The 10842-nt window shown below is 52.3% G+C and overlaps 1 protein-coding gene across 1 annotated transcript in view; it reads left to right on the forward strand.

The window, feature by feature from the left end:
• TCF3 (transcription factor 3) overlaps positions 1–10842 on the forward strand; it is a 79197-nt gene that overhangs the window by 5297 nt on the left and 63058 nt on the right. Inside the window, exon 2 of the mRNA XM_009887932.1 lies at positions 1935–2007. Within this exon, the coding sequence (XP_009886234.1) occupies positions 1935–2007 (73 nt within the window). The remainder of the gene's footprint in view (positions 1–1934; positions 2008–10842) is intronic.

The raw sequence follows: 10842 nt of genomic DNA on the forward strand, positions 1-10842 counted from the left end.
AAGGGGGGGGGGGGCAGGAAAACCCTGTAGCATCGCAGAGGAAGGTACGCTGTGCGAGTCTTCAGTGGCGTCAGGGTTTGTTGTTGTTTTCTAACCTGACTTCCTGAGGAAACAAAGCGTATTCGATGGTGGGGCTGCCATCCCACCCCCAGTGCCTCTGGAACCCCCCCCGTCCCGGGTAGGCAGCAACCCCCTGGCCTGTCCCCTGGCTGCCAGGAGGGTTTGGGGAGAGCGGGGTTACAGCCGGGGGCGATGCCGAAGGCAGGCAGGTGTCTCCAGGCTGGCTACCAGCGGGAGTGGTTGTCCACACGCGGGCTGCATACTTAAACACTGTTTACACCTCTTATTTAAATGCCTCTGGAACCCCCCCCGTCCCGGGTAGGCAGCAACCCCCTGGCCTGTCCCCTGGCTGCCAGGAGGGTTTGGGGAGAGCGGGGTTACAGCCGGGGGCGATGCCGAAGGCAGGCAGGTGTCTCCAGGCTGGCTACCAGCGGGAGTGGTTGTCCACACGCGGGCTGCATACTTAAACACTGTTTACACCTCTTATTTAAATCCATATATATAACATGTACATGATGTGCGTGTGCGCATCCGTATATACGATCCCAAATTTGCGTTCTTTTGAATGGCAGTTGGTTTCTTAACTGCTCTCTTTGCATCTCGACCACATTTAACTGTGTTTTTTTCTTTTTCTCCCCAGCGTTTGTGAAAACAAAGCTGGGCAGACGGTTTTGTACGAAGGAATGTTTCTGACCACAGCCAGACATCAGCTATGTCAGGGCATGAAACGCTGCGTTTCTGTAGGCTCTTGTGCCATTACATTGTTTAATCTTCAAAGCATTAAACTTTTGAGTTACTCAGACATTGCAAAGCTAAAAATAATAAAAATTCAAATGACTTGGTGGTGAAAGTATCTTGAGTTGAGTAGTAAAAGGATATTAAAATGTTAATTCACTAAGCGTTTTCCCACCAGTTGTTTTATTGGCTGGAGCTCCATTTGTGTGGAGAAGAATTAGTTTTCTTTTCTGCTGCACGCAGGTGCATATAAATTTTTAAATAACAGCTTCTGAAACCCTCCCAACTTATATTAAAAATATTTATACAGGTTAGCTGATGAGGTATGCAGTATTTTGGAGGAAGCTCCCTGGCAAGGGAAGATAAGTTGTGATCCTGAAGCTGCAGCAGTATACCAAACGAGTAGCCAGAATGACCGATACCATAAAAGACGTTAATCTTTCTAATCATGAGTTAAATACCTTTGCCCTTGGCGCAGCTTCTCCCACCGGACCCCAGGGCTGTGTTAGCTCCTGGTGCTGCTCCGTGAGGCCAAAGGGTTCGTCCCTCCGAGAGCTGCCGTGAGCCTTCCTGTGCCGAGGTCCGGCATCGCTGGAGCATGTGGCTTCGGCATCTCTGCCCGTGCCAGCCTGGGGAGACGCGGGATGAGACCCAGACCACTGCGGGTGCTGGAGCGTTGAGGGATGAAACAAGCTTTGCTGCGTGCTGTCATTTTCCTGCTAGCTTTTTATGAATGGAGTCGGCCTTTCTCTGTGGCCCCATGGGCAGCCTCTAGTCTGGGCCTTAGTGAATAAGTCAGGGAAGAAACTGTTGGTTTTGACCACAGCGATGATGCTTTTTGGATGGTTTTCAGTTGTACCTAAGGAACCAGACACGCTGTGTACACAGGAGAAGTTTATGCACGTAGGAATGTGTGTGTATATTAGCGCACAGCTGCGCTGCTCTCCCATCCCTCCTGCAGCTGATCTATGTAGCAGGGACACAAGGGGAGGAAAGTTTTTTGCATCAATAAATTGCTTCTCTTCCCCCTTTCCTCCCCCCCGCCTGCCCAATCTGACCCCCTTTGCAGCAGCACGGTAAAACTAACATACTGAAATCTCTTTTCTCTTCCCTTCTCTCTCATCTTCTTGTTTTTCTAGATGTTTCCCCTGCCAGTGGCTAATGGAAAAAACAGACCCACGACCCTAGCGAGCACTCAGTTTGGAGGATCAGGTACTGTCATCTTAATTATTTTTTTTCTTAACGCTGTTAAGTTTCTTGCAATAAATTTGTGTTTGCTTCCAGAGACCCAAAAGGAGGGGTTTCTGTAGTTCTGTGTTATGTATTTTTCTGGTGGTGCTCTGCTGCTATTGGGATGATTTTCTTGTTGCTCCTCGTGTCTCTGGGTAGTCAAAGCTGCTCTTGCCGATCTGTCTCCAATTAAGTCACTACCTGAGCTGAAGGTTGTTGTCTCGCCACTCCGATTGAAGCAGCCTGAGAGCAGACAGTCAACGCTGTTCTCTTAAGCTGCTTAGAGGAACGCGTGTCTGCAGACGTACACCCTGGGAGACTTTTGCTGTACGTCACCAAGAAGACACGGTGGTGGTGGTGGTTAATTCCTGGGGCTGCCCAAAGGGAGACTCCGGTGCAGTTTGGGTGTCTGCTCCTTTCAGCCCCTCCCTGCTGTTGGGTGGCATCTTGGCATTCCCAAACGGACCTTGGCAAAGCCCTCCTCACCAGATGCCTCCGGGGGGGTGGGCAGCAAGGATGGCTGGAGCTGGTTCACCAGCCTCCGAGCTGGACCCTGCTGTGGTTTTGGGGTGCCGTCGGGCAGAGCCTTGCCTGTCCCGCCGTGCCGTGGTGTCTCCCTGAAGCCAGCTGCTGGCCCCACTCCCCAGAAGTGCCGAGTGCCCGCATCCATCCCTGCTGGCCCGGCTACCGAGGAGGGGCCAGGGCTGCCGACATCAAAGGGCTTTGGGAGCAGGGTGCCTGCGGGGAGGAGCGGGCTGGCGATCCAGCTGCGATAGGAGACTCTCTGAAGGGCGCGTAGCTTTTCATGTCTGATTGGGAAACGCAGCACTGGTTAATTTGAGGCTGAAGCAGAGAATTCCCCGGCCGGGCGGACGGCGCGGTGCCGTGCCAGGCTTTTGATGCCCAGGGAAGCCGCTCTGTGCAGGGCTCGCTGCGGCCCCTGGCATGCAGGAAGTTCAGTTAATTTGTCCTTCTTGCTGAAACACGCTGACGCTTTGTGGATGGTTAAAACTCGACCTTCTCTACCCTGCGCTGACTCGAGCTGTCCAGGGAAACTCCTGGCCAGGTAGAACGTCTGTACCCCAACACCAGGCAGCATCCCGGAGACTGGGGTGGGATTTCTGTATCACAGCTTTGATCATAGAATCATAGAGTGGTTGGGGTTGGAAGGGACCTTAAAGCTCACCTAGTTCCGACCCCCCTGCCCTGGTCAGGGACACCTCCCACCAGCCCAGGTTGCTCCAACCCCAGTCCAACCTGGCCTTGAACACCCCCAGGGATGGGGATGCCATCCCCATTGCTGCCGCTGCGCGCTGTGGGGCAGAAGCAGGACAGGAGGGTTGTACTCTGCCCTGCCCTGCTCCTGCCCTTTTTGGCCAGGGAAATGGGATGCTTTCAGATTGGGCTGTTTAGCTGCATGTCAAGATGGTTTTGAGCAAACATTTTTACATGGAGGGAAGCTGTTGAGTGGGCGCTGGAGGAAACTTGAGGGGAGAAAACTCTTGGGTTAACCCAGATGGAAGCTGATCTCTCCAGTGAGTGTGATTTTTGCTGTTAAAATAATCCACAAAAGACACGCTGGTGAGAGAATAGTAATGGAGTAAGCTCGCGTTCATTCGTTTCCTGCTCGGAGGCTGGCTTGGCTGCCGGGTTTATAGTGCTGGCCAGCGAGGAGAGGCTGCGAGCAGGGCTCTGCGGTACAGCCGGCGCAGCGACCAGACCCCCCTCCGCTTGGCTGCGCAGCAGCCGAAAAGACACCAAATCTTTTATTCTCCACCATTCCCCCCCCCCTTTCTTTTCTTTCGGGTGAGTGAAAGGTAATGTTGACACCACCCTTCCTCTGGGCTGCTGCTTTTTGAGTCTGGCTGTGAGCAGTTCATAAAAACAGAGGACTGGTGTTATACAACTGCACTGACGGCCGTTGCACAATCGCTGCTGTCCCGCACTCAGGGCTCTGCAGCGGCTCTTTCGTCCTGCTGTCGGCATCCCAGGTTGGAAGTGCAGCTTGGGGCTTGGTTTTGAGGAAGCCTTTTTGCTCCTGCAGCGGAGTTATCCCTCGGCCAGTCGTCCTCGGCCTCACCTTTGGAGAGCACAGGGCATGTTTGCTTTGCGTGTCGGCTCTGTGACTTCTCTCTGGTCCTGAATGCTCGACGATGGATTTTTGCTGGTGGGGTGAATAACTGCAGTGAGACATTAAGGAGATATGCCATGCACAGGGGTGCACTGCATCTGTTAGAAGGATCCATGGTGTCTAAACTAGGTCCCAGATAGCGGAGAGTGGTTGTTTTCATAGTTTGTTGATGTTGATTTAGCGTAATTCACTAATTGACAGCAGGTACAATCAGATACTAGTGCATCCCCAAAGGCATAGCCAGCCATCCGGCTCAAAATTTGATTTGAAGTCCAATTGTCACCGACCCTGATGTGGTCAGAGGGTGGAGAGCAGATGGTCCTTGGATTTGGGGACCTGGACTTGCTGAGGGAGCAGAGCGCCTTGCAGCCACGCCGTAATCTGGACCTGGAGATTAGCTCCCTAAATCTTCTTGCCTTGCAGGCAGGCCTAGGCTTCGTCTTAAATGGGGCTCATGTTTTTCAAACTCTCCTGTGCAGTCGGCGTCCCGTACCCCTGATAAAGGTAGCGCAGCGTTTCCCCCGCGCTGCCGTCCCTCTGCCTGGAAAGGAGAAGCAGACACCGATTTGCTCAGTAGTGTGCCCCATAGCGCCGGTATCTCATATTTGGTGTTATTGTAGTAACCCCAAGATAATAAACTGATGTGCCAGAGAAATCGGTGTTACGTGCTTCTGCCCACCCTTTGACACATGAATTCGTGGCCTCCCGCTTTTCATCTCCCTCCTCCTCCTTCTACTCCTCGGGAAAATCCTGGGGCAGTATGTATCTTTTATTTTTTCCCCCCTCTGGTGGAGCTGTTAACTCCAGGCTCTTCCCTCCGCGGGGGAGGTTGGGAGTGAAGGGAGCGAGGTGGTGACCCTGCTGACTCCCAGCCGGAATGCCCCGCTTGCCAAGACACGAGGTTCTTGTTTCCAAAATCCAGCTGCTAAATAAGGTAGCGCCGTCATTTGAAACAGTGCTACTAGAAAATCACAATGGTAAAATTGACCTGAATTCAAATCCAATTCAAATCCCAATTAATAATTGCCCCGGCTGAGCTGCTGGCGCTCATGCAGGCGGTCTCTTCGCAACGGGGAACCCGTTTCTCCCTCCAAGGCCAGGAAAATTCAAAGTGTTAATGCAAGCCCTCCCGCTTTGAGATCCCTTTGCTTTTATATTTGTCTCCTGGTTTTATTTTAAGCTCTGCCGCTGTTTCCCTCATTTCTGTCCTTAAATGCACCGGGGAGGAACTGGTTTAGCTACCCCGCCGCATGGACAATTCAGCACCTCCGCTTTGCATTTTCTTGGCAAGGCGAAACCCAACAATTGCCACTAGGATGGAGCTGACGTCATGCAGACCCTGTCTGCAGCATTTATAGCACATATAGGTCACCGCGGGGAAGTTGGTCTTCCTGGGGCTTTGAGCTGCAACCAGTGTTTTCCAGCGCCAGCCGTGTCATTTGCTGCTGGTGGTTTATTTTAGCCGGGACGCTCCATGGACGCCTATTGTCCTGGTCCTCGAAGGCTGCGGTTTTGTCCTCCCCTCGCCAAACTGTTTGTTTATTATTTGCAGTAGCAAAACATTTAAAACCATGTCCTGCATCGTCCGTCCCCCTCATGTCATAGTTCATAAATGACTAATCTGATCAGAAACGAGCTCCCCTCCCAGTGCGTTTAATTAAACTGTGCCTCTAGCAGGAAACCGCGCGTGCTGAATTTCACAGGGAAATAACCATTTTTAATTGACATTAAGACAGTAGGAGTGGCAGGAGGCAAAGAAGTTTTATTGTCTCTTCCTAGCCCGGGCCATGGCATTGCTGTCGCCTCGTGGCTGCGGAGTTTTCGGCAGGGTCAGCGCCTGCCAGACGCAGCAAATGAGTCGGGGCTTAGCAGAGCGCGGAAAGAAAACGGAGGGAAATGGATGCGCAAGGTACCGCAGCTCGGGAGCAGGGCTTTGCATCTGCAGTTAACACGGAGAGCCTGCAACCCTCGCTGCTGCGCCTTGGTAGTGATGCGGGATGCCAGGATGGTGTCCTATCGAAGTGGGAGCCCAGGTGGTCTCCTGCTGACGGGTGATTCTGCTCGCGACAAATAAAAGCTCTGCTAAAAAATAGCTTTTTTTTTTTTTTTCCCCCTCCTCCTTCCCTTTTGAGTAAGCGAGTTTACCATGAAATGTCTTTTCCTTCTTGCTTTGTGCTAAAGGGAGCTCCCTTGCTTGGGATGGCTTAGGTGGGTTTGGAAGGGAGAGTCCCCTCCTGGTCTGTGCTGTGATTTCCACCCCCAAAATTTGTTCTGTGCTTTTTTTTTTTTTTTTTTTTTGCTAGTGAGATGGTGAGATGAGGCTCCTTGTTGAGGGAATTGCTTTGATCGGGGCAAGTTCATAAAATACATCTGAAGCTGGCTAACCGGGGAGTTTTTCAAAGGGTTACAAGCTGGTGCATGTAACAAATTTTAAGTTATAGTCTACTGAACAAAGTAAATGCATTCTCCCTGGAGGTGGGTGAGTCTGTATCCCCTTTGAAAGCCTGCTTTAAACGCCGTTCAAACTTGGATACCTGTGGCAACAGCGCTGAAAGTCATAAATCCTATGAAAGGTGAGGTTGTCTCTTTAATTGGTGCTATGGGTGAGCTGTTTGAAGATTTAATTACTTTGCGTGTGCGCGCAGCCCGGCATTAGGAAGCTCTGAGGTGAGGAGAGGGGTCGGGTGCCCCCCGGCCGGGCGCTGGGCTCCCCCCTTCGCTTGCCGAGCCCCCCGACTGGGGAGTTTGCAGTAAAAGCATCGAAGTTAGAGAGTTGTGAAGAGCTAAGCGCAGCGTTTCTGTTGCCGTGCTGTCAGCAATTGAGTTTCAGGCTGCAGAATAGCATTCGCAACTATTTACCATAGTGAGGAAAACAGGAGCTTTTATTAGTAAGGATGTATCACGTTTTCCTACTAACTGCCTCTCGTTCCCACATGTTTTGCTTATGCTGAAGTGGGAGTGATGGGCTTTGCTTGCTATTTTGATAGATGATGAAAGGCAGACATGAGGTGCGCAATATGTGACTTGATATTTAAAAACTGGCACTTTCCATTAAAGTACGTACTTCAGGCTGCTTGTTTATGTTGCGGTTGCGTGCGTGCCCATACAGCAGGCTTGCAAAACTGTCACTAAACACAAAGCCACCACAACAAAAAAGGCAAAGCAGAAAAAATTACTTGCCTGCCTACTTGCGTGACCATTTCTTTCAAAGTAAAAATTACTTTTTAGCCATTATCAAAGGTGTTTTTTTCTAAAAAAAAAAAAAAAAAAAAAAAAAAAAAAAAAAAAGGAGAAATGAAAGGCAGACGTGCTTGCAAAGCCGTGAGGTCTTGTTAGCCTGGAAAGAGACAATCCCCATAGCCCTCCGCTGCTCGAACATTGCTGTTCCTGCCACCAGCAGAGCCCGCTCCCGGGGTGTAGGAGGACGCTGCCGGTGCGCTGAGGGTATTGCGGTGCCGCAGTCCCAACTCTGCCAGTAACAAAGCCTGGAGGACTTTCAGTGAAGTTCGACTCCCACGTGCTAGTCAGGTGCGTTTAATGGCTTTGGTTTTGTCTCTGCCTTCAGAAAGCTCCTGTTCTCCTTCATGGAATGGTTGGGGCTGGAAGGGACCTTAAAGCTCACCCAGTGCCACCCCCTGCCCTGGGCAGGGCCACCTCCCACCAGCCCAGGTTGCTCCAAGCCCCGTCCAACCTGGCCTTGAACACCTCCAGGGATGGGGCAGCCACAGCTTCTCGGGGCAACCTGCCCCAGGGGATCACCACCCCCACAGGAAAGAAGTTCCTAATGTCTGATCTCCCCTTTCTGCTCCCTGTTTTTCCTGGGGGGTGGGTCCTGTTAACCAGGATACAGAAAGCAGGTTTGGGAGAAAAGGCTTGGAGGGCTTGAAGGTTGGGGGTGGGGAATGTGGGTCAGCAGGAAATTGCAAGCATGGGGGAACAAATGGCAGGGGAAGATCTTCACGCCTGTCTCCCTTAATCCAGCATCACATCCCGGTTACATCCCTGGTCCTCGTGTTCCTGCTCCCAGGGCTTCCCACCTGGGTGGCCATTCCTGCGCCTTTGTGGTGAGCTTGAAGGCCTTCCTTTCTCTCTCTCTCTCTCCATTACCTCTCTTCAAATTTATTTTTTTCTCCTTGAATTTTCCGGTGAGGCTGAGAGCGAGGGTGTCCTGCAGGAGGCACAGCCAGTCTCTAAAGGACACACAAGGAGTGAGCCTGGGAGGAGCAGGAGAAGGGTGACCGTGCTGGTGGGATGTGGGGATGATCTGCCAGCAACTCAGTGCTTCTCCAGCAGCTGTGGACAGACGAATATAACCCGGTCCTTGTCTTGGTGGGTGCTTAACTTCGGTGGCTAAAAAGGTGCAGATTTTCAGGGAAGAGGGTTTTGGGGGGGGCTTTAGGGTTGGGTTTTGGGTGTTTTTTTTTTGTTCTCCTACCATGGGGAAGAGGCTTCCTGGCTGGATTTGAGGATTTTGAACTAGAAAGAGCACAGGGAATGTCGGGGGTGCCAGAGCTGAAGCTGCACTGAGATAAGTGACAGCTTTTGTTTAGAAACTGCAAATTTGACACAGACCTTGTTTAAGCACACAGTTTTAACTTTGCCAGAAGAGCTAAAGCAGTACAGCTATCTCCTGCCGGCAGAGCTTTTTCCTTCCCTCAGTGAGGCAATTCAGTCCCAGTGTAACTGTGCCTGCTCGAGGGGTTGTGGTGAGATGAGTGTATCTTATGTAAAAATCACGTGCCTCGCCTGGATTAAGGCTGACGTGAAGCTGAGCTAGGAGTGAACCTTCTGTGTTTCAACAGAACGTGTACGAGCCCAAGCACCTGCTTTCCTTCTAATAAGAGGAGCTGGTTGCGTATTAATTGCACGCCTGATGCCGTTGCCGTCTTCACACTGCTGTCCTCTCCTTACAGATGATCTTCTGGAGGGCAGCACCCGTGGGGTTTGGCGCTGGGATGCAGCAGCTCTGCCTCAGCCCACCTCGAATTCTGCTCGCGCCAGGACTGCCCGAGCGGCACGTGTCGGTGTGGGGCTGAGATTTGAATTGTTTGCCTTTGGCTCAGCGTCCCGGCTCGAGGCCTTGCACGCTTGTTGTGCCCTTTCCAAAGGGGAGAGATGGCTTTGGAAGGGGCCCAGCAGGTCTGGCAGGCGTTTCTGCTGGACCTCGCTGCTGCTAATTTCAAATTCTGCATGCTCTGTAGGGTGCCCTACTCCAGCACGTGTCCCGCGTGTGACCAGCCACTGCCTATGGCAGCTCCATTGTTAATGTTTATATACAGTGAAAGCAAATCCATTTATTTATTTATTTATTTATTTTAGTTTGAGACAGCAAATGTGTGTCTTAAGGGGATGGATTTAATGCATAGTGTTATTTTATTACCGTGGATGGCCTCACCTCTAGACTGACACTGCAGTCTCCAGTGTCATCCTCCAGGCTGAAGGATGCCATAAATGCATCTTCTCTGCTCGGTAGTGCCCAAAATCACCAGTAAGGGTGATATTTTCGATGCTCTTCTAACACAAGACCAGAGTCTGAACCCAACGAGATAACGATGTTATTTGCAAGCCACGTTTTCACAAGCGGGAAGGTGATGGTGATCCACCACTTTAGCTGGAAGAAGGACATGTTGACACAAGGCTCTCTGTGGTCATCCGGGTGAAGTCGTGAGCATCTCTGTTTCCTGAGTGCTTTGAGCCACAGACCTGAGAGCACGAGAGGAGCCCATTGGCTAAACTGGACAGGCAGGTGAAGCCCTCGTGGGAAACGCCACGTCCCCTCGTACACGAGGCTGACACGAGATCATTTTCTCACCTGGCAGCACCGATTAGCTAACTGCGGGAGCAGGGCTGATCCGCCTGCACGGGCTGGAAACCTGCCCCAGGAGCGGTGCGAGCCGGGCTGTGCCTGAAAAACACGCTGCGCTCCCAGGAGCGGGTTGGGTACCTCTCCCCTGTGGTGCAGGGAGAACCCCGGGTCGCTGCTTGCTGGCTGTTGTTTCTCTTTTGTCTTGGCGCTCGCTGCCTGGTGAGGTTCCTCGCCGCTTCTGCTCAGCCTGTTTTACCTGCTCTGGGTGCAGGAGTGGAGGGGTTCGCCCGCCCACACTCTGATGGCTGCCCGGCACCCTCTCCATCGCACGGAGGGCTGCTGAGCGGTGGGCCAGTGGTGAACGTGTGGCCGATGCAGCTGTCTCAGTTATGCCAAAAAGTTTGCCCACATCTGCCTCTCGGATTCCTGGCTGTGTGGGTTGGGATTATCCTTCCCTCTCCCAGTGCCTCCAAATAGCTGAGAAATCCCAGGAGCACAGCAAGGGGCTGGCAGGGAGGAGCACCGGCTTGCCCAACTGTCCCTCTGTAGTAAGGACAAGGGACCTGGGCAGCGTCAGGACTGAGTGCTGGGGCTTCCTCAGAACACCCTGAGGCCACCAGCCCAGGTGGATATGTGCAGTTGCCTGAACCTGATCAGCCTGGGCCATGAGGATGCGCAGTGACCCATGTGGTGTTGTGGTTCCCAGCTATAGAATCAGAGAATCATGGAATGATTTGGGTTGGAAAGGACCATAAAGCTCACCCAGTCCCACCCCCTGCCCTGGGCAGGGACACCTCCCACCAGCCCAGGTTGCTCCAAGCCCCGTCCAACCTGGCCTTGAACACCTCCAGGGATGGGGCAGCCACAGCTTCTCAGGGCA

This window comes from Charadrius vociferus, unplaced genomic scaffold (assembly GCF_000708025.1).
Source record: "Charadrius vociferus isolate BGI_N301 unplaced genomic scaffold, ASM70802v2 scaffold1096, whole genome shotgun sequence".
In the NCBI taxonomy this organism is placed as follows: domain Eukaryota; kingdom Metazoa; phylum Chordata; class Aves; order Charadriiformes; family Charadriidae; genus Charadrius; species Charadrius vociferus.